Here is a 23,759-nt window from a genome sequence, read left to right on the forward strand (position 1 = left end):
TCAAAACAGGAAATACACTTTAATCAACTGTAATAAGACACATAAATGCGTGGTCAACATTAAAGTGGACTCCTTTGTAAAGAGGATTCATCGCTGTCTGTAGAGTTATGGCTACTGCTCCTCAGGGCACAGGGCTCCTCCACATGTGGATCCATAATACAGTTTACATCGTAAAATTCTTCTGAGAAAGCAGAACTGACAGACATATCCTCTGGAAATATAAATGGAAAACACATGAAAAAAGGTATGTGTAGGTACCAAGCAAATTTTTTGACAAAACATTTATATTAATATAAGGAACCTGCAGTAACATCAACTGTACCGGTTTTAGCCATATAGTACCCCCAACTATGTATTAATGCCTTTCCTATTGTAATAAGGTACATAAACAGGTATTTTCAAGAAAACATCATTAAAATTCAGATCTTTTTGGGTAACGGGAGAGAATTAACGTGGTTTGGAGCTGTACCTTCTGCATTACCAACAGCACTGCTAAATGTATAAGATGATGTATCGGCTGTAGCAGACGTGCTTGCAACAGATCCGGGACTCAGGAACTTTGGAAAGCATGGCGTGGGCTTCATCTTTTTAACAGTTTTGTCATTCCAACCGGACTTCTTTATAGTTGCAGTTTCTGATTTGCCCATGCAAAAAGTGGAAAATAAGCTTGTGTTGCTTATAGGACTGGAAAGATCTAGATCTCCGATGGGAGATCTGGGAAAATGTGGAGCCTTGATTGCTGCAGATGCACAACAACTGTTCTTTTGCTCCTCTCTCCCAAAGTCTTTCTTTGTGGATTTTTCTTTGAAGACAATTTTTTCACCATAAACTGTACGTTCCCAGTCAAAGGCATCTTGTCTTTTTAGCTTGGTGGGCTTTACAGTATTTAATAAAGGAATCCTGAATGTTACACCGTTGACATTATTGCAAATCAATGGCCTTTGTCTTTCAGAAGGAGAAGCTACCTCCCTTTCTTGTACAACAGATGGCTCGTAATATTTTAGACGAAGTTCCTATCAAACAGATACAAGATTACCATCAAATATTACTCATTGTCACTATATGTACTATACTTAAGGGGTATTCCAGGGAAAATCAATAAATTAGCATTGGAAAGGGTTAACCCTTTCCTAATATACTTACCTGTCCGTTTTTGCCCCCCCAAGGAGATCTTCTGTCTGGTCACGTGATGGTCCAGGCTGTGACTCGCAGATCCTCTTCTCCTTCCGGTTCGGTGACGTCACCATACCGGGCCGGCGTCTGGCTCTCTTTCTTATTAGCAGCAGAGCACTGAACCCTGACTGGCTTGGTAGCGTGTAGCCAATCAGGGTTTAGTGCTCTGAGTCCCCCCCCCCATCTGCTGTACAAAGTTAGCCGGGTGCTGATCTCCCCGGCCCCCTCCTTGCTGCATCAATACCCGATCTTGCCGCCCCCCTCTCTGTGCTAAAACCCCGATCCTGCTGCCCCCCTCCTGTAATGTGTCCTATTCAAAGATAGTGTGATGCGGCGCTGGCCCCGATCTCCGCACCTATTGTAATTAGCTGTTCGCAGCTGACAGGCTCTGGGTGTGTGAGACACAGGAGAGAGTTCTTGCTTGCTTCGTACACAGCGCAAGCAAGAACTCTCTCCTGTGTCTCACACCCAGAGCCTGTCAGCTGAGAACAGCTGATTACAATAGGTGCGGAGATCGGGGCCAGCGCCGTATCACACTAACACCGGGGGGGGGGGGGTGGGGCGGGTGAGCTATGTTTGAAAAGGACACATTACAGGAGGGGGGGCGGCAGGATCAGGGTTTTAGCACAGGGAGGGGGCCGGCAGGATCGGGTATGGATGCAGGAAGGAGGGGGCCTTTTCAAACATAGCTCACCCGCACCCCTTGATGCAGCAAGGAGGGGGCCGGGGAGATCAGCACCCGGCTAACTTTGTACAGCAGATGGGGGGGGGGACTTAGAGCACTAAACCCTGATTGGCTACACTCTACCAAGCCAGTCAGGGTTCAGTGCTCTGCTGCTAATAAGAAAGAGAGAGCCAGACGCCTGCCCGGTATGGCGACGTCACCGAACCGGAAGGAGAAGAGGATCCGCGAGTCACAGCCTGGACCATCACGTGACCAGACGGGAGATCTCCTTGGGGGGCGAAAAACGGACAGGTAATTATATTAGGAAAGGGTTAATCTTGGTTAACCCTTTCCAATGCTAATTTATTGATTTTTATTGATTGAATACCCCTTTAACTACACATGCATAACCTGTAAAACTACCACAACAGATAACAGTTCACTACACAGTAAGGTTATGCAATTTTCATCCCTTTAACACATTTGTTACAGCTAAAAGCCAGCATTTTAATTTGGACCACTTTATTCCCAAAATGGCTATAATAATAATAATAATAATAAATAATAATAATGTTGGGAGCTTAGGAAATCTAACACTTTTCACTTTTTTTATGCCCTGGAAGCACAAAAGGACCCATGTGTCCTCTTGATAGTTTAAACCATGAACAGATCACTGTAAAATATTAGGCATCACGACTAAAAAGACGGCCGTAATTTAGTCCTTGTCCATGAACTATCTGTAAATTAAACGTCAAAAAGCATTTAGGAAGAATTCTTAGCAAAGAGTGAAATTTGTTACCTCATAGCTCAGGTGCTGATACTCCGGCATCTTTGTTATGCATACAAAGCGTATGGACATTTTTTGCATCTGACCCTGAAGATAAATCATTTCTTGATCCTGAACAGGCTGGAAAAACAACAGAGTGTCTAGTGCATATACAGCTAGCAAAATAAATAAGGAGTCTAGACTTCTACTTACACAATACTTCTCATCAGTTGTCATTCCGTCATTCCATGTTCTGGACATAGATTTGAATGAGAAGCTTCCACTTTGCTTACTCACATCTACAACAGAAAAACCACAATCTCAGGCTGCATTCACATGTTCCATGTTCGGTCTGTGAATCACGGACACAGACAGTGAATGCCTGTCCTGGACTTTTCTCCGCACGGCATGATATAAAACTGGTTCCCCGCTCCTGGCATAATATTGTTACAACATGCCTCGTGGGAAACAGTCCCAGACAGGCATTCACTGCCCTTGTTGTCCATGGACTGAACACAGAACATGTGAATGCAGCCGAAGAAATTTTTCTTATTTCAGGGACAAATGTAGAGACAGTTTATATCTTGAAAATCCATTTATTTGCCCCAGAAAAAAATTATATTATTTATCTACATCTATCGTATTGAGCTAAGAAATCCTATAAGATCAATGGGCAGAGGCAGAATGTTAAACCCACCACTACACACTTTTACTGCTCTGCCAGTCTGTTAACAGACTTCAGGTATATTTGTACATACTTAAAAGGGGTGCTCTGAATAAATGTATTTAATGAACTGGTGTCAGAAAGTGGTGTACTCCTTCCAGTCTGAAGGATACAAATAAAAAGGTCAGCATTGCCCAATAGAGAGGTAAATAAATAAAATTAAAAATGGCACACTCCAGGTTTTTTTATTTTTTATTTATTTATACGCTTTGCACTGTACGGGCCCCTTTCCAGAGAGCATACCATGGTCATCTTTATCAGTCTTCCAAAATCTACATCAGCATCCCTGGAAACCAGGATCTACAGACCTACCATGTGTACCCCATGAGTGTGAAATGCATAAAGGTGTCAAATGCATAAAGCCCAAGGGGATTAAAAAGCCAAGCCTAGAATCTGTTCATCTCATACCCATACCTACTGTAGCTGTATCACAAGAGACACTGCCTTTGACCTGTTTTTCTCTTCGTACACTTAAGACCTTATTCGCACGTTCAGTATTGTTTTCAAGTCTGTAGAGTCCTCCTGCACAATCCGCTAAAAATTATGAATTGGGCATCCCTATTTCCCTAAATTTTTTTTACTGACTGCACAATACTAGTTAATAAAAGTTGAGTAGGTTAAAAAAAACAAAAAAAAACAAACACACACACCACACTAGCACCAGTATGCCCAACCCTTAATTTATTCACATTATCACTTGTCAGCCATTTTACGTTGCCATTTCTGGTTTGCTTTACTGTGAGATAGAAAGAGAATTGACTAATTAATTACCAGAACTGTTTGCCAGCACATGCGCTTCTGCAGTCCCTTCTTCCTGGCTGTGGTTGCTTAGAAACAAACTTATGACCTATGAGTCATTTTTTACTTTTTTTTTTTTTTTTTACAGAAATATGGATGCCAAACAGGTTACAATCCGTAAAAAATAGCGGATCCCATCGATTTCTATGAGAGGATCTGTAAAAAATAAATAAATCTGGGTCCGCTCTAGGACATGTTTTTTTTTTTTTCAGCATTGGTTTGCAACCTTGTAATCTACTGACACATTGATGTCTATTGGGCTATTCACATTAACTGGAATACGGATCTGTAAATTACGGGACGTGTGAATAAGGCCGTACAGCACTTTCCAGTCTGACAAGGCTCTCTGCTGCCACCTCTGTCCATGTCAGGAAATGTACAGAGCAGGAGAGGTTTTCTACTGCTCTGGATAGTTCCAGTCATGAACAAAGGTCTGTAAAGAACAAAACTGCAGGACATACAGCAGCTTATAACTACTGGAAAATTAGATTAAAAAAAAAAAAAAAACTAATTTAAAAACTTGTGTAAAACTTTTTGGCTTCTGTAACTTCAATTTCTCACCCCCACACGGACAATGCGCTACTGGAAGCTACCAGCATCACTATTCATTATGATGATTCCGGAAGTTTCGAATTCCAGTCAGAAGCGCGTGGTCCATACACAGACCGTAATTGCAGAACGTGTGAATGACCCCTCAAGTAAAAGGGGTTGTCATCACATACAGTCAATTCCTTTTTTCCTTTGAAATCGCAGCTAATGTGTTGATCCATATTTGGCTGTACTAACCTCTTATGTTCCTCAACTGTTAGCACCAGACGTTACAATAGTTATAGTGGGTGGCATTTTATGGCAGGCACTCCAGTCAGATGACCCTTTTTGTAATGTGTATAATAATCTATATGGTCATGCAGACCGGTTTATTAGATTTGGAGGCAGTTCTTTTTACACCGTTCAGTACAGTAAAGCTGACATGTTATCAGTATATAGTTTAGTTAAATCAGCAAGCAGCAATAGCAAATATGTATTTTTTTTTTACAATTTATATATAAAAAAAAAAAGAAATTTAAACCTTAAGTCCCACTAGGGAACTTTTTGAGCAATCGTTAGATTGTCTATACTGCTCCATTCAATGCTACGGCATTGCATGGATCAATTAGTTTCTGTTAGCAAAGCGGATTCTAAATATCACAGAAAGCCTAAAACACAGCCTTTAAATATAATCAATGACCTTGAGCGTACAAAATATCAAAGCAGGCTAATAGAGTCATTACAGCAGGCTTGGAGTGAGGAAATGGGCCTCCAGCTGCCAAAGTAACCTGTCAGGTGTGGCACCTGTCACTTATTTTAATTCCACCATCACTATTATTTTCATGGCATTTAAATAAATAAATAAAATAGACTGACTGACATGGGCGGGATTACTGATGTCGTTCATTAACAGTTGGTGTCCACTACGTTTAGCAGCAGACACCTGCTGTGCATGGAGTGTGCTTAGCTCCCGAGTCAGCTCCATACACAGTTTTCTCTTTCTAGCCCTTTGGTTAATGTGGGAAAGTCAGGTAGGGGTTCATTTAACATGAAAATTTGTCACAGAAAATCTAGCCTAGATGAGGTGGTGGTCCTTTCAAAGTTGTGTTTTGGTGGTTCTCACTGTAAGCAAGCTACATACTTTGTCACTATACCAACATAAGACAAAAAAAAAAAAAAAAACACACACACACGCAGCAGAGCAACTGCTTTGTTTCAAAAAAGCAAAAACCCAATTAAAAAATTATACATTTATTAACTTAAACTCAACACTGATTACCCAAAAAAAAAAAAAAAAAAAATCAAGACACAGAGGGAAGACAAAAATACAAGTGTTCCAAAACCACTATAAATAATGCAGAGAATAAAGCTATAAGAGCCGCTAACCGTTGGAGCCGCTTGTGAGTGTCAGTGCGGCAACGGCATCTAGTAGGGTCTGTACGTCTACACTCTGAAGTTCAATTTTTAACACATCTTCATTTCGATCAGAACAGAACCCCATAAGTTCAAGGTTAGATTTCATCCTGAAACAGATTAGAAAAGACAACAGTTATATGGTTATTCAGCAGCTAAATTTCTCTGGCCCATGTGACTAGGATTACAGGTTTTGCAAGGTATCACCACATTTACACGCAATGTGATGAAAGAGCTCCCCTAAATTTAATATGAAAGAATGGATGCTGCTAAAATACACACCTTTTATTTAAGCCACACGCCACCTGTTTAACGAAAAAGAAGAAAACTTTAAACACATAACTGTATCAGGTGTCATGCATATAGCTATACTACTGAGCCGCAGAAGGCCTTATTGTGGTATCAGTAGGTTTATGGCCATTTATTACTTTACAATATAGATGCACATTATAGCCCCTATTGGAGTGTACCTGTCATTAAAAAAAAAAAACAAAACATGGTTTTGTTATAGTAACTCACATGCAATATTCAATAGCTGTACATTGTCTCCGCAATACTGGAGACACTGTGCAAATATACAACATCAAGTGTAGGCATAATTTCGCCCATGATGATTGTGACTTGGCGCCGCCCCTCCACATGTTGGAATGCTTACTTTAGAAATTTGGAGTCTCAGGAAGTCAGCGCAGGGGAGCATAAGTCCTCTACTCCATGAAAGATATTGCATAGTCTATTAAACACGTACATACACAGCAAGAGCAAGGTTGGTGGTTTGAAGACTTAAAGCACATTACTCCCTCAAAGTTGCAGGGGCAGATGACACACAAGCCAAGGAATCCAATTAAAAAAGTCAGATATGGATACATTACATATTGTATTGATTACCTGAAGGAAGCTTCTTGGTTCATAGTTATCCACAATGTTTTCACAGTCCTTTAGAAGGGTTTCTATTGTTGTTTTGTGATGAGCTTTTGTTACTTTCCGTACTTTACTGCGCTTTAGAGATGCACTTTGCTGCTGTTTAACCAAGTCTAGAAGTTTCTGTTTCTTCAAATCCAAAGCTTTCTGCACTTCTCCAAAAGCGGATGTAACTGCGTCTTCATTTGTTTTTAGAATAGCCTGAATAAAATAAATACAAATCAGGAAGAAACTGATTAATTTGAGGCAACCCCCTCCAATAAGTTGATCGTCAGACCTAGTTTTATATGGTATCTTTTCAAATCAATCTTGTCTGCTCCATATTGCACTGTCCACTCTATCATGTGACAACCACTATGGCCACAATTACTGATGACTTGATGTTCCCGTTGTCAGTTTTACTGTAATCAGAATAAACAACCAAACTTTTGGAATAACTAGCAAATTCTTAAGCTCCTAGAAGGTGGTAATGGAGAATATTGCTTTGTATAGATACTGTAAATAGAACACCGCTTTCCCCAGTATAGTATAGAGGACAGCACATATACCTGTCACTTTTCTTAAATTATATGGGTAGCACAGTTTAATACTACATCAGGTCAGGTCAGCGCTTGCTTGCTCCTTGTTTGCCTGGACGATCTTTAGTTCGTCTGGGGAGCCCATAGGAGATAGCGGCGGTCTGCTGCCGCAGCTTCGATTACACGGAGCGACGGCAGCAGATTGCTGCTATGCTCGTCTTTTATTGTCTTTCAACATTTTGAAAGACAAATGAAAGCTATCAGCCGACATCATGCATGTCCGCTGATCATTGCCTTCTATTACACGAAGCATAAGACACCAATAAAGACTACTGCCATTCCTTAAACACACTTACAAAGCCAATTTCACAAAGTCACCTAAAAACAGGTAAGCTTTAGAGGTGTACTCCGGCAAAAAAAACAAACAAACAAACAACCTTTAAAATTAACTAATTTCAGGAGGTTATAAAGATTTTTAAGTTACTTCTCTTTAAAGTCTTTCACTACTTATCAGCTGCTATATGCCCTGCAGGAAGACGTGTATAACTATCCAGAGCAGTAGCAAATCCCCATCCTGTTTTGGACAGCTCCTCTCACATACAGATGTGGCAGTAGAGTGCACTGTGTCAGACTGGAAATATACCACTTCCTGCAGGACATACAGCAGCTGACAAGTACTGGAAGGTTGCGGAAGTTCCCTTTTATTTTTTCACACAACTGGCTGTACACAAGTCAAAGAAATGCTCAAACATAAATGTAATTTACTTACCACAGAGAGATCCACATTAAATGTTTAGCAATAGCAAATAAACAAAAAAAAATGTAGATCAGAATACAAAGCACAGCAAGAATATTTCAACCTCTTACAATAAGATAGATTAAAAAAAAATTTGAGGATAAGAGGAAAACAAATTGTCATCTGTACGTGTATCGTTTCCTCAGTACTAAAGTACAAGCAATATGACACATAGGGGGAGATTTAGCTAACTGGTGTAAAGTAGAATTGTCTTAGTTGCTCCTAGCAACCAATCAGATTCCACTTTTCTTTCCTCACAGATTCTTTGAAAAATGAAAGGTGGAATTGGATTGGTTGCTAGGGGCAACTGAGCCAGTTTCACTTCACACCAGTTTGATAATCTCCCCCATTGTGTTATGGGTGTATGAACTGTATGTTGTATTATGCATTAAGTGTAAATGTTTAAAAAAAATAAATCACCTATATAAAATATTTATCATAAAACTAATTAAGCAATACCTGATTGAGTCATATGGCCTTTTATACACCACAGGTGAATAGCAAGGGGTATGACAAAGGTTTTGCCAGTGAAATCTACCCACGGGATACCATGATTAAAGGAGAAGTCTGGCAAAAATGTTTGTCCCCCAAAAGTTATACAAATTACCAATATACACTTATTACGGGAAATGCTTACAAAGTGCTTTTTCCCTGCACTTACTACTGCACCAAGGCTTTGCTTGTGGATAACATGGTGATGTCACGACCCGACTCCCAGAGCTGTGCGGGCTGTGGCTGCTGGAGAGGATGATGGCAGGGGGGCACTGGAGGGACACTGAGCATCCCTTTGCCATCATCCTCTCCAGCAGCCACAGCCCACACAGCTCTGGCAGTCGAGTCGTGACATCACCATGTTATCCAAGTGAGGCCTTGATGTAGTAGTAAGTGCAGGGGAAAAGCACTTTATAAGAATTTCCCGTAATAAGTGTTTATTGGTGATTTGTAAAACTTTTTGGGGGTATTGCGATACAATACTTTAATAAAAAAATTTCGCCAGACTTCTCCTTTAACCCCTAGACGACCCAGGGCGTATAGTTACGCCATGGAAGTCTGTCCCCAGACGACCTAGGGCGTAACTGTACATCAAAATATATACGTTCAGATTAAAGTTTCTCATTTTCAAAAGGAACATGAGAGAAAAAGCACCCCAAAATTTGTAACACAGGTTCTCTTGAGTACTACGGTACCCCATATGTGGGCGTAAACCACTGTATGGGCACACAGCGGGGCTCAGAAGGAAGGGAGCACCAATTAGCTTTTCCATTGCAGATTTTGCTGAAGAAGTTTCTGAGCGCCAGGTGCATTTGCAGAGCCCCTGTAGTGTCAGCAGAGAGAAAACCCCCCATAAGTCACCCCATTTTGGAAAGTACACCCCTCAAAGAATTCATCTTGGGGTAGGATAAGCATTTTGACCCCACAGGTGTTAGAGGAAAATATTCAAAATTAGACAGTAAAAATGAAAAACTTGAATTTTTCCAATAATATGTTTGTTTAGTTTAAAAATTTCTCAATTTCACGAGGAACAAGAGAAAAAAAGTACCCCAAAATTTGTAACGCAGGTTTTCCTGAGTAAAAAGGTACCTCATATGTGGGCATAAACCGTTGCATGGGCACACAGCAGGGCTCAGAAGGAAAGGAGAGCCAATTAGCTTTTTCAATGCAGATTTTGCTGAAGAAGTTTCTGAGCGCCAGGTGTGTTTGCAGAGCCCCTGTAACGCAGGTTCTCCCGAGTATAACGGTACCCCATATGTGGGCATAAACCACTGTATGGGCACACAGCAGGGCTCAGAAGGGAAGGAGCACCAATTTGCTGGAGCAAAACCGCAGCTAGTAATCGTTATTAGAATAGCGCAGTTACTAAAATAAAATAAAAAAATTAGATTACAGATAATGTGGGGTGGTTCCGGGATCTTGGGATCCGGGATCTTGGATCTGATGGCCGCCGCAGGGAGGGGGGTTAGTGATCGGGGCACTAGGGGGGCTGATCTTGGGTCTGATTTTACTTATTTCATCTCCCCCACTGTGGATTCACGGTGGGGGGAGATGAAATGCAGCAACGGCACCGGCCTATTAGTGACCGCCGTTTCGGCGGTCACTAAGGGGTTAATGGGGGTCAGCTGCGGGATCGCAGCTGATTCTCATTATCTCCGGTGCTGTACACAGATGAGAGTGGGATCGCTGTCCCTGCAGCGATCCCGCTCTCATCACAAAGCCCCGTCAAAGCAGGAACGTATATATACACATTCCTACTGCACGGGCATGTGCAATAGGAACTAATTTATATATATATATATATATATATATATATATATATATATATATATATATATATATATATATATATATATATATATATATATATATATATAATTGCTGACATGAAGGGGTTAAATATATCCATTTGCAAAAAAAAAGTTTTACTGCTAATAAAAATAGTAAAACGTTAGAAAACTTAGTAAACGTGCATATCGCTGTGTTTTGATATAATAGTAAAAGGAAAAATGTCAGTTTTACCGTTAAGTGCAATATGTTAACATGGAGGCCCCCCAAAATTTGCAGAATAGCATTTTTTTTATCCGAATTCACCCCATAAATGATATTTTGGGGGTTCCATCATTCATTTTATGGCAGATTGAAAGATGCCATTAAAAAGTACACCTGCTCCTGGAAAAAAAAAAAAAAACTCACATGGCCCTGTAGGTGGAAAAATAAAAGTTATGGGTCTTAGAAGGCGAGGAGGAAAAAACAAAAATGCAACAGTGACAACTGGCCCGGTCCTTAAGGGGAGTTGAAAGAAGTCTTCTTTTACTATTAAAGAACAGTGTAGATATCTTTGGCAGGAAGACAAGCTCAGCTCACAGCTACACAGCCCAGATGCTCTCTCCCTCTTTCATGTAGGACATGCTGAGCCCCACACCCACTTCCTGTGTTCTGTTATGATCTAGCTGTTACTAAAGACAGAAGAGGTGTGGACAGGCATAATGGGAACTTTTTTATAACATATAAGCTACCATGCAACTTGCAGAAGACACCTTAGTTTTCAGCAACTCACTTCAGCATTCTTCTCATCATCAGATATTTCCTTTGCAAGTTTTTCATGTGTGTCACGCAGGGTCTTCAAACCATTGAAAAATACAAGCTAGAAAAACAAGAACGGTAAACAATTATTCATTTAAACAAATACAGTTTAGATACATTATTTAACCCTTTGAGGACCAGGCCCAAAATGACCCAGTGGACCGCGCAAATTTTGAGTGTTTTTGTTTTTTCCTCCTCCCCTTCTAAGAGCTCTAGCACTTTAGCACTTTCAGTTTTCTATCTACAGGGCCATGTTAGGGGATTTTACAGGAATGATTGTACTTTGTAATGGCGTCTTTCATTCTACCATAACATGTATTATTGAACCCCCAAATTATTATTAATGAAGATATAAATTATTATATATTATTTTTATTTTTTTGTAGCAATTCAGTGGACATTATAACTATATGGGGGACATTGCAGAGGCACAATATAACTACAGTATATGGGGGACAATACAGGGGCACAATATAACTATATGGGGGAAATTGCAGGGAAACAATATAACTATATGGGGGACATTATTACTATATAGAGAGCACAACAGGGAGCATTATTACTATATGGGGGACAATGCAGGGACACATTATTACTAGATGGAGGACAATGCAGGGGACATTAAAACTATATGGGGGCACAGCAGGGGATCCTACATGCAGGGGGTAACCCACATACCTAGTGACTTTAGTGACTTTACTGCACCAAACCGCAGAATTATTACAGTTTGGGAGCCTATGGGTGGGAAAAAAGGAAGTTGCTAGAAATGTGCGGAGCCTAAAATGTTTGTCTGACAGGTTCTGAAGAGATTAATTGTAGCTGCAAGAAATCATGGAGGTAGGGGCCAGATAGAGAGGAAAAGGAAAGTGACCCCTTAGATCAAAGAAGACGTCACCTGTGAGTTACTGTATGATATTTTTGTACTCAGTAGAACATTATTTGGTAGGGGTGCAACACCACTCTATGCCGTAATACACACACACACACACTGCTTCTTCCTAGTAACCCAAATCCTGATAAAAGCCTCCCTTCCCCAGTGCTGAACTGAGTGAGTTGCTGCTTGAGGGGGTGAAGAGGCTGGTTTAGGGAGGAGTGAGGGGTGGAAAGAAAGAGGGATGCTTTTACTTTGGGGGGTGGGTTGTGGCATTTTGTACTGGGATTTGATTATAGTTTGGTTTTGTTATAGTCCGTCCCTCCGACGGTCTTAGGGACAGTGAACTGGCCCCCCGTGTGAAAAGTTTGGGGATCCCTGGTCTATGTAATGCACTATACAGTAAAAGCGACAAGATATCATTATTCTATAGGTCAGCCCGAACACAACCATATTACACAGATTCTCTGTTAGATATATTTTTTTTATGAAATCCTTTTTTTTTGGCAATAAAGTGGGCCTATTGTGACACTTATATTGGTTTTATTATTTTAGCTACGGGGCTGTATGGGGTGTAATTTTTTCCGCCATGATCTCTAGTTTTTATTAATACCATATTTGTGAAGATCTGACGTTTTGATCAATTTTTTAAATTTTTTTTAATATATAATGCAACATCAAATCTGTAATCCTGGCACTTTTTTCACTCTTTGTGTATGCCGTTCGCAATGACACTTGCTATATTTTAATAGAGTGGACAATTACACACGCTACGGTATATTATATGTTTATTTATTTTTATAGGTTTTATTTATATAATGGGAAGGGGGGGGGGGTGATTTAAACTTTTATTGGGGGAGGGGCTTTGGGGTAGTGTATTAGTGATTTTACCTTTTTTTGTTGTTTTTACACATTTGAAGTCCCTTTGGGAGACTTTTACATTCATTAGTTTGATATCTACACTGATGAATGCTATGCCATAGGCATAGCAGTGATCAGTGTGATAGGCGATCTGCTCATTGAGCCTGCCTGTGCCTGAGCAGATTGCCGATCGGACCACACGGAGAAAGGTAAGAGACCTCCAGTGGTCTGTTTAAACGATCGGGACCCCCACAGTCACCCTGCAGGGGTCCCAATCGGTAAGTGACAGGGGACTCCCCCTGTCACACTTAAACACCGCGGCGCGATCGCAGCATTTAAGGTGTTAACGACACACTGCAGCACGATCGCTGCACCCTTTCATTAACGGTGCTGCTTACTGCAGCCGGCCCCCACCTCCTATGAAGCGCGCTCTTTCATTACAGGAGACACACTCTGGACGTTCAGTTACGCCCAGGGTTGTCTAGTGACAGACTTCCATGGCGTAACTGTACGTCCAGGGTCGTTTAGGGGTATCCAATCATCTAAACTTTTGTTAGGTGATGTAGAATTGTAGTTTGGCCCCATTCTCGCTCTGTAGTTTCGACAGCTTGTAGCCTGGGTTCCCAAACGCCACTCTCCTCTCCGAGAGTGGTGGCCGGGACTCTAGGGAGCAGTAGCTATGTACTTTCAATCCCTCTATGTCTCCCAGCTTACACACATCTCCAGGGCTTGGATTGTCCCTGCGGACAAGTACAACCCAAGTGGGAAACACAGCATTGCAGAGCTGATTCAGCTCTCTGCACTGCTGCGTCCCATCCTCACTCCCCTAGCCCCCCCATCCCCCAAAATGTCAAACCAGAAAGTAGTAGGGGCACAGCAGTGCAGCAACAGACATTGTGGTGTCAGAGCCACATGCAGTGTTCCAGCACTGTCGGAGGGACATTCACACATCTATAATTTCTGTCTACAGTTATGGACAGATTACAGACCCATTTATTTCTATTGCCCCCTACATACACCCCCTAGTTGTTACAGATCCATGGAGCAAAAAATACTGACAGGTCCTTATACAGACAGCAGTGTGCCATGGATCGCCTATCACCTATAAATGGGTCTTTTCAATTGTGGACAGCTCTAGGGATGTGTGAATGTGGCCTTACAGTCACCTGACACTGTGCACTATGATGCTGGATAGAGAGGAGGAGAACTTCCAGCATCCCATGCAAGATCAAGAATGTAATTCAGTAGTTTCAGTTTTTTTATTATTTCAAATTTGGAAAGGGGGGGGGGGGGCAATTTAAAGTTTTATTATCGTATGGACTTCTATGAGCAACAACTTAAGGGGTTATCCATCTAAGAGCAAAAACATTAAATGCTCCCAAACCTAGCTGGTCCTACTCACCAAGTATTTTGAGCCATCTCCTGTCCTTCTAGCTGCTGCCATTCCTGAGTTACAAGATCTTCTAAAAGCTGATCTATAGCCAAGATGGTGCCGGCCGGGTAACAACATTTCCCATCATGCAATGCTTCTCCTCGATTAGTCTGTTTGCGTACTCACCCCTTAGCTCTCTTTCCTGTCATTACTATTGCACAGTTAACACAGGACTTTTTTTTTCACTGATGTTTGTTTCTCAACACCCTAGTATATTCCATACTAGCTGGTAATGTAGCAGAGCTGATGTGTGCATGGTGTAGGTATGTGCTGCACACAGGCATCTGTTTACTGGGGGTAGGGAGTGTAGTGTAAGTTTAGATCTCTGCTTGCTGACTGTGAATGAAAATATTCTAGTTCCATCCAGACTCGAAGAACATGCAGAATACTTGCAATATACAGAACTGTGACACAAAGACATGTACATATACCTGCATTCACTGACAGCAAGCAGAGATAGCACTATAACACAGAAACCTAGACTTAGGGACACATGCAAGTCTATGTAAGCAACACATACTACCTCATTAATCAGAGGAGATCACATGTCTTATGTCTACAAAGGGAGGGAGGAAGAGGGAGCAGCACCTTGGAAAATTATTTTAGATGCACAGCGTGGGCAAGTATGGGGGGGGGGGGGGGGGGGGCAGGGTGCAAGACAAGGTTATTCATGTATATTAGAAGCAGGGTGGTATTGGGAAGAGAGATTGTTAAGTATATTGTTTGTTACCTGGATAACCCCTTTCGCTCATAGGGGTGAATGGAGTGCTGCATTGATCCATAATCTCGGCATACTACTGGTACGTGCATGAGGCCGGCTCTTCTCCCCCCCGTGGCCACCACCAGCACATAGAGGGCCGGCTCTCCTCCCCCCCCCCCCGTGGCCACCACCAGCACACAGAGAGCCGGCTCTCCTCCCCCCCCCCCCCCGTGGCCCCCACCCGCACACAGCGAGCCGGCTCTCCTCCCCCCCCCCCCCCCGTGGCCACCACCAGCACACAGAGAGCCGGCTCTCCTCCCCCCCCCCCCGTGGCCACCACCAGCACACAGAGAGCCGGCTCTCCCCCCCCCCCCCCCCGTGGCCACCACCAGCACATAGAGGGCCGGCTCTCCTCCCCCCCCCGTGGCCACCACCAGAACATAGAGGGCCGGCTCTCCTCCTCCTCCCCCCCCCCCCCGTGGCCACCACCAGCACATAGGGGGATGGCTCTCCTCCCCCAGTGGCCACCACAAGCACATAAGGGGCCGGCTTTCCTCGCAAGTGGCCACCACCACCACATAAGGGGCCGGCTTTCCTCCCCAGTAGCCACCACCACATAAGGGGCCGGCTCTCCTCCCCAGTAGCCACCACCACCACCACCACATAAGGGGCCGGCTCTCCTCTCACTCCCCCCCCCCCCCCCCCGTGGCCACCACCACATAAGGGGCCGGCTCCCACCCCCCAGTGGCCACTACCAGCACATAAGGGGCCGGCTCTCCCCCCCCCCCCCCCCCGTGGCCACCAGCACATAAGGGGGCCGGCTCTCCTCCCCCAGTGGCCACCACCACCAGCACATAAGGGGGCCGGCTCTCCTCCCCCAGTGGCCACCACCACCAGCACATAAGGGGGCCGGCTCTCCTCCCCCAGTGGCCACCACCACCAGCACATAAGGGGGCCGGCTCTCCTCCCCCAGTGGCCACCACCACCAGCACATAAGGGGGCCGGCTCTCCTCCCCCAGTGGCCACCACCACCAGCACATAAGGGGGCCGGCTCTCCTCCCCCAGTGGCCACCACCACCAGCACATAAGGGGGCCGGCTCTCCTCCCCCAGTGGCCACCACCACCAGCACATAAGGGGGCCGGCTCTCCTCCCCCAGTGGCCACCACCACCAGCACATAAGGGGCCGGCTCCCACCCCCCAGTGGCCACCACCACAACATAAGGGGGCCGGCTCTCCTCCCCCCCCCAGTGGCCACCACCACCAGCACATAAGGGGGCCGGCTCTCCTCCCCCCCCCAGTGGCCACCACCACCAGCACATAAGGGGGCCGGCTCCCACCCCCCAGTGGCCACCACCACCAGCACAGAAGGGGGCCGGCGCCCCCCCCCCAGTGGCCACCACCACCAGCACATAAGGGGGCCGGCTCCCACCCCCCAGTGGCCACCACCACCAGCACATAAGGGGGCCGGCTCCCACCCCCCAGTGGCCACCACCACCAGCACATAAGGGGGCCGGCTCCCACCCCCCAGTGGCCACCACCACCAGCACATAAGGGGGCCGGCTCTCCTCCCCCAGTGGCCGCCACCACCACATAAGGGGGCCGGCTCTCCTCCCCCCGTGGCCACCACCACCACATAGGGGGCCAGTCCTCCTAGGGTCCTCACCTTCTCCTCCTGGTACACCATGTCCAGCAGGTTGACGTTGTGGAAGATGCCCTGGTGGCGGAGGGATACGCACTTGCCGCAGCACGCCTGCTCACAGTTCTTACAGAACAGCTCCAGCCGGTATTCGGGGTGCTCGGCGCAGGAAGTCTTCCCGGAGTCAGCGCACACAGGCCCCGCCTCCCCGCCGGTGGCGCCCGCACTCCGTCCCCCTATGGCTCTTCCGGGCAGCGGTAAGAGCCGGACGATCTCCGCCAGCGTGGTGTTGACGGGCAGCGCGCTCAGGCCACCGCTCAGGCTGCTGACTTTGCGACACAGCGGGCAGCACACGGTACAATACTCGCCGCTCCTGGACTGCACTACCGTCAGGGTTTGCGGGGTGGCGCACTCCTGCACACAGGTCTTACAGAAGTTATGGGAGCAGCGTGGCAGGGTGACCGGCTCCCGGAACACTCCCAGACACACAGCGCACGTCAGGCTGGCCTCCATCCCCGCTCACTGCTGTGCGCACGATAGACGATGCACCGCACCCAAGGGAGCGTTCAACCGCGACACTTCCTCCTGTCACCTACAACACGTGATCTACTTCCCTGACACGTGGTGTCTAAGGGGCAGCGCACTGTTGATAAACAGAGGGGTGGGTCACGTGTGCAGTCAGCTGACCGCAATCATCTGCTTCCCTGAATAGAGCGTAGAGTCACTGCCCGCCGGTGCAGGGGGCGTGTACCTGGACAGGAGGACGGCCGTCCCTGCTGTCATGTGTATACAGAGGGTAGAGATCCCTCCATGTATGTCCCCTCCTTCTCCAGTGCCGAGATCCCCCTTCCCTAGTTCCAGCCCTGTATATATGCCCTCCCCCAGCCCTGTATATATGCCCTCCCCCAGCCCTGTATATATGCCCTCCCCCAGCCCTGTATATATGCCCTCCCCCAGCCCCGTATATATGCCCTCCCAAGCCCCGTATATATGACCTCCCCCAGCCCCGTATATATGACCTCCCCCAGCCCCGTATATATGCCCTGTATATATGCCCTCCACCAGCCCCGTATATATGCCCTGTATATATGCCCTCCACCAGCCCCGTATATATGCCCTGACCAGCCTTGTATATATGCCCTCCCCCAGCCGTGTGTATATGCCCTCCCCCAGCCCCGTATATATGCCCTCCCCCAGCCCAGTATATATGCCCTCCCCCAGCTCTGTATATATGCCCTCCCCCAGCCCTGTATATTTGCCCTCCCCCAGCCCCGTATATATGCCCTCCCCCAGCCCCGTATATATGCCCTCCCCCAGCCCCGTATATATGCCCTCCCCCAGCGCCGTATATATGCCCTCCCCCAGCCCCGTATATATGCCCTCCCCCAGCCCCGTATATATGCCCTCCCCCAGCCCCGTATATATGCCCTCCCCCAGCCCTGTATATATGCCCTCACCATACCTGTATATATGCCCTCCCCAGCCCTGTATATATGCCCTCCCCCAGCCCCGTATATATGCCCTGTATATATGCCCTCCACCAGCCCCGTATATATGCCCTCACCAGCCTTGTATATATGCCCTCCCCCAGCCGTGTGTATATGCCCTCCCCCAGCCCCGTATATATGCCCTCCCCCAGCCCTGTATATATGCCCTCCCCAGCCCTGTATATATGCCCTCCCCAGCCCTGTATATATGCCCTCCCCCAGCCGTGTATATATGCCCTCCCCCAGCCCTGTATGTATGCCCTCCCCCAGCTCTGTATGTATGCCCTCCCCCAGCCCTGTATATATGCCCTCCCCCAGCACTGTATATATGCCCTCCCCCAGCTATGTATATATGCCCTCCCCCAGCCCCGTATATATGCCCTCCCCAGCCCTGTATATATGCCCTGTATATATGCCCTCCCCCAGCCCTGTATATTTGCCCTCCCCCAGCCCCGTATATATGCCCTCCCCCAGCCCCGTATATATGCCCTCCCCCAGCCCCGTATATATGCCCTCCCCCAGCGCCGTATATATGCCCTCCCCCAGCGCCGTATATATGCCCTCCCCCAGCGCCGTATATATGCCCTCCCCCAGCCCCGTATATATGCCCTCCCCCAGCCCCGTATATATGCCCTCCCCCAGCCCCGTATATATGCCCTCCACCAGCCCCGTATATATGCCCTCCCCCAGCCCCGTATATATGCCCTCCCCAGCCCTGTATATATGCCCTCCCCAGCCCTGTATATATGCCCTCCCCCAGCCGTGTGTATATGCCCTCCCCCAGACTTGTATGTATGCCCTCCCCCAGCTCTGTATATATGCCCTTCCCAGCCCTGTACATATGCCCTCCCCCAGCACTGTATATATGCCCTCCCCCAGCTATGTATATATGCCCTCCCCCAGCCCCGTATATGTGCCCTCCCCAGCCCTGTATATATGCCCTCCCCCAGCCCCGTATATTTGCCCTCCCCCAGCCCCGTATATATGCCCTCCCCCAGCCCCGTATATATGCCCTCCCCCAGCGCCGTATATATGCCCTCCCCCAGCCCCGTATATATGCCTTCCCCCAGCCCCGTATATATGCCCTCCCCCAGCCCCGTATATATGCCCCCCCAGCCCTGTATATATGCCCTCCCCAGCCCTGTATATATGCCCTCCCCCAGCCGTGTATATATGCCCTCCCCCAGCCCCGTATGTATGCCCTCCCCCAGCCCCGTATATATGCCCTCCCCAGCCCTGTATATATGCCCTCCCCCAGCCGTGTATATATGCCCTCCCCCAGCCCCGTATGTATGCCCTCCCCCAGCCCCGTATGTATGCCCTCCCCCAGCCCCGTATGTATGCCCTCCCCCAGCCCCGTATATATGCCCTCCCCCAGCCCCGTATATATGCCCTCCCCATCCCTGTATATATGCCCTCCCCCAGCCCCGTATATATGCCCTCCCCCAGCCCCGTATATATGCCCTCCCCCAGCCCCGTATATATGCCCTCCCCCAGCCCCGTATATATGCCCTCCCCAGCCCCGTATATATGCTCTCCCCCAGCCCCGTATATATGCCCTCCCCCAGCCCCGTATATATGCCCTCCCCCAGCCCTGTATATATGCCCTCTCCCAGCCCCGTATATATACCCCCCCAGCTCTGTATATATGCCCTTCCCCAGCCCCGTATGTATGCCCTCCCCCAGCCCCGTATGTATGCCCTCCCCCAGCCCCGTATATATGCCCTCCCCAGCCCTGTATATATGCCCTCCCCCAGCCCTGTATATATGCCCTCCCCAGCCCTCTATATATGCCCTCCCCCAGCCCTGTATATATGCCCTCCCCCAGCCCTGTATATATGCCCTCCCCCAGCCCTGTATATATGCCCTCCCCCAGCCCCGTATATATGCCCTCCCCCAGCCCCGTATATATGCCCTCCCCCAGCCCCGTATATATGCCATCCCCCAGCCCCGTATATATGCCCTCCCCCAGCCCCGTATATATGCCCTCCCCCAGCCCCGTATATATGCCCCCCCCAGCCCTGTTTATATGCCCTCCCCAGCCCTGTATATATGCCCTTCCCCAGCCGTGTATATATGCCCTCCCCCAGCCATGTATATATGCCCTCCCCCAGCCCTGTATATATGCCCTCCCCTAGCCCTGTATATATGCCCCCCCCCAGCGCCGTATATATGCCCTCCCCATCCCTGTATATATGCCCTCCCCCAGCCCTGTATATATGCCCTCCCCCAGCCCTGTATATATGCCCTCCCCCAGCCCCGTATATATGCCCTCCCAGCCCTGTATATATGCCCTCCCCCAGCCCCGTATATATGCCCTCCCCAGCCCTGTATATATGCCCTCCCCCAGCCGTGTATATATGCCCTCCCCCAGCCCTGTATGTATGCCCTCCCCCAGCCCAGTATATATGCCCTCCCCAGCCCTGTATATATGCCCTCCCCCAGCCCTGTATATATGCCCTCCCCCAGCCCTGTATATATGCCCTCCCCCAGCCCCTTTTATATGCCCTCCCCAGCCCCGTATATATGCCCTTCCCCAGCCCCGTATATATGCCCTCCCCCAGCCCCGTATATATGCCCTCCCCAGCCCTGTATATATCCCCTCCCCCAGCCCCGTATATATGCCCTCCCCCAGCCCCGTATATATGCCCTCCCCCAGCGCCGTATATATGCCCTCCCCCAGCCCCGTATATATGCCCTCCCCCAGCCCTGTATATATGCCCTCCCCCAGCCGTGTGTATATGCCCTCCCCCAGCCCTGTATGTATGCCCTCCCCCAGCCCTGTATATATGCCCTCCCCCAGCACTGTATATATGCCCTCCCCCAGCTATGTATATATGCCCTCCCCCAGCCCCGTATATATGCCCTCCCCAGCCCTGTATATATGCCCTGTATATATGCCCTCCCCATCCCTGTATATATGCCCTCCCCCAGCCCCGTATATTTGCCCTCCACCAGCCCCGTATATATGCCCTCCCCCAGCCCCGTATATATGCCCTCCCCCAGCGCCGTATATATGCCCTCCCCCAGCCCCGTATATATGCCCTCCCCCAGCCCCGTATATATGCCCTCCCCCAGCCCCGTATATATGCCCTCCCCCAGCCCCGTATATATGCCCTCCCCCAGCCCCGTATATATGCCCTCCCCCAGCCCCGTATATATGCCCTCCCCCAGCCCCGTATATATGCCCTCCACCAGCCCCGTATATATGCCTTCCCCCAGCCCCGTATATATGCCCTCCCCAGCCCTGTATATATGCCCTCCCCAGCCCTGTATATATGCCCTCCCCCAGCCGTGTGTATATGCCCTCCCCCAGCCGTGTGTATATGCCCTCCCCCAGCCCTGTATGTATGCCCTCCCCCAGCTCTGTATATATGCCCTCCCCAGCCCTGTACATATGCCCTCCCCCAGCACTGTACATATGCCCTCCCCCAGCTATGTATATATGCCCTCCCCCAGCCCCGTATATATGCCCTCCCCAGCCCTGTATATATGCCCTCCCCCAGCCCCGTATATTTGCCCTCCCCCAGCCCCGTGCCCTCCCCCAGCCCCGTATATATGCCCTCCCCCAGCGCCGTATATATGCCCTCCCCCAGCCCCGTATATATGCCCTCCCCCAGCCCCGTATATTTGCCCTCCACCAGCCCCGTATATATGCCCTCCCCCAGCCCCGTATATATGCCCTCCCCCAGCCCCGTATATATGCCCTCCCCCAGCCCCGTATATATGCCCTCCCCCAGCCCCGTATATATGCCCTCCCCCAGCCCCGTATATATGCCCTCCCCCAGCCCAGTATATATGCCCTCCCCCAGCCCCGTATATATGCCCTCCCCCAGCCCCGTATATATGCCCTCCACCAGCCCCGTATATATGCCTTCCCCCAGCCCCGTATATATGCCCTCCCCAGCCCTGTATATATGCCCTCCCCAGCCCTGTATATATGCCCTCCCCCAGCCGTGTGTATATGCCCTCCCCCAGCCGTGTGTATATGCCCTCCCCCAGCCCTGTATGTATGCCCTCCCCCAGCTCTGTATATATGCCCTCCCCAGCCCTGTACATATGCCCTCCCCCAGCACTGTATATATGCCCTCCCCCAGCTATGTATATATGCCCTCCCCCAGCCCCGTATATATGCCCTCCCCAGCCCTGTATATATGCCCTCCCCCAGCCCCGTATATTTGCCCTCCCCCAGCCCCGTGCCCTCCCCCAGCCCCGTATATATGCCCTCCCCCAGCGCCGTATATATGCCCTCCCCCAGCCCCGTATATATGCCCTCCCCCAGCCCCGTATATATGCCCTCCCCCAGCCCCGTATATATGCCCTCCCCCAGCCCCGTATATATGCCCTCCCCCAGCCCCGTATATATGCCCTCCCCCAGCCCCGTATATATGCCCCCCCAGCCCTGTATATATGCCCTCCCCAGCCCTGTATATATGCCCTCCCCCAGCCGTGTATATATGCCCTCCCCCAGCCCCGTATGTATGCCCTCCCCCAGCCCCGTATGTATGCCCTCCCCAGCCCTGTATATATGCCCTCCCCCAGCCGTGTATATATGCCCTCCCCCAGCCCCGTATGTATGCCCTCCCCCAGCCCCGTATGTATGCCCTCCCCCAGCCCCGTATGTATGCCCTCCCCCAGCCCCGTATATATGCCCTCCCCATCCCCGTATATATGCCCTTCCCCAGCCCCGTATATATGCCCTCCCCAGCCCCGTATATATGCCCTCCCCCAGCCCCGTATATATGCCCTCCCCCAGCCCCGTATATATGCCCTCCCCCAGCCCCGTATATATGCCCTCCCCCAGCCCCGTATATATGCCCTCCCCCAGCCCCGTATATATGCTCTCCCCCAGCCCCGTATATATGCCCTCCCCCAGCCCTGTATATATGCCCTCCCCCAGCCCCGTGTATATGCCCTCCCCAGCCCTGTATATATGCCCTCCCCTAGCCCTGTATATATGCCCTCCCCCAGCCCCGTATATATGCCCTCCCCCAGCCCCGTATATATGCCCTCCCCCAGCCCCGTATATATGCCCTCCCCCAGCCCCGTATATATGCCCTCCTCCAGCCCCGTATATATGCCTCCCCAGCCCTGTATATATGCCCTTCCCCAGCCGTGTATATATGCCCTCCCCCAGCCGTGTATATATGCCCTCCCCCAGCCCTGTATATATGCCCTCCCCCAGCCCTGTATATATGCCCTCCCCCAGCGCCGTATATATGCCCTCCCCATCCCTGTATATATGCCCTCCCCCAGCCCCGTATATATGCCCTCCCCAGCCCTGTATATATGCCCTGTATATATGCCCTCCCCCAGCCCTGTATATATGCCCTCCCCCAGCCCTGTATATATGCCCTCCCCCAGCCCCGTATATATGCCCTCCCAGCCCTGTATA

The 23,759-nt window shown here is 48.7% G+C and overlaps 1 protein-coding gene across 3 annotated transcripts; it reads right to left on the reverse strand.

Moving 5' to 3' along the window:
• On the reverse strand, positions 1–17,488 carry LOC138797537 (uncharacterized). Of its 3 annotated transcripts, none has more exons than XM_069977830.1 (9): positions 16,905–17,488; positions 11,351–11,437; positions 6,952–7,185; positions 6,349–6,371; positions 6,040–6,176; positions 2,817–2,902; positions 2,637–2,744; positions 470–1,013; positions 1–211 (listed from the first exon to the last, which is right to left on the reverse strand). In XM_069977830.1, the coding sequence occupies exons 1-9, from the start codon at positions 17,388–17,390 to the stop codon at positions 60–62; spliced, it is 1,857 nt and encodes a 618-aa protein (XP_069833931.1). In that variant the 5' UTR covers positions 17,391–17,488; the 3' UTR covers positions 1–59. The 3 variants fall into 3 exon arrangements, with proteins under 3 accessions (XP_069833931.1, XP_069833933.1, XP_069833932.1); XM_069977832.1 differs by lacking the exon at positions 16,905–17,488 and adding an exon at positions 14,511–14,707; XM_069977831.1 differs by lacking the exon at positions 11,351–11,437.
• Between the last annotated feature and the right edge of the window lie 6,271 nt (positions 17,489–23,759).

Source organism: Dendropsophus ebraccatus, chromosome 7, assembly GCF_027789765.1.
Source record: "Dendropsophus ebraccatus isolate aDenEbr1 chromosome 7, aDenEbr1.pat, whole genome shotgun sequence".
Taxonomy (NCBI): domain Eukaryota; kingdom Metazoa; phylum Chordata; class Amphibia; order Anura; family Hylidae; genus Dendropsophus; species Dendropsophus ebraccatus.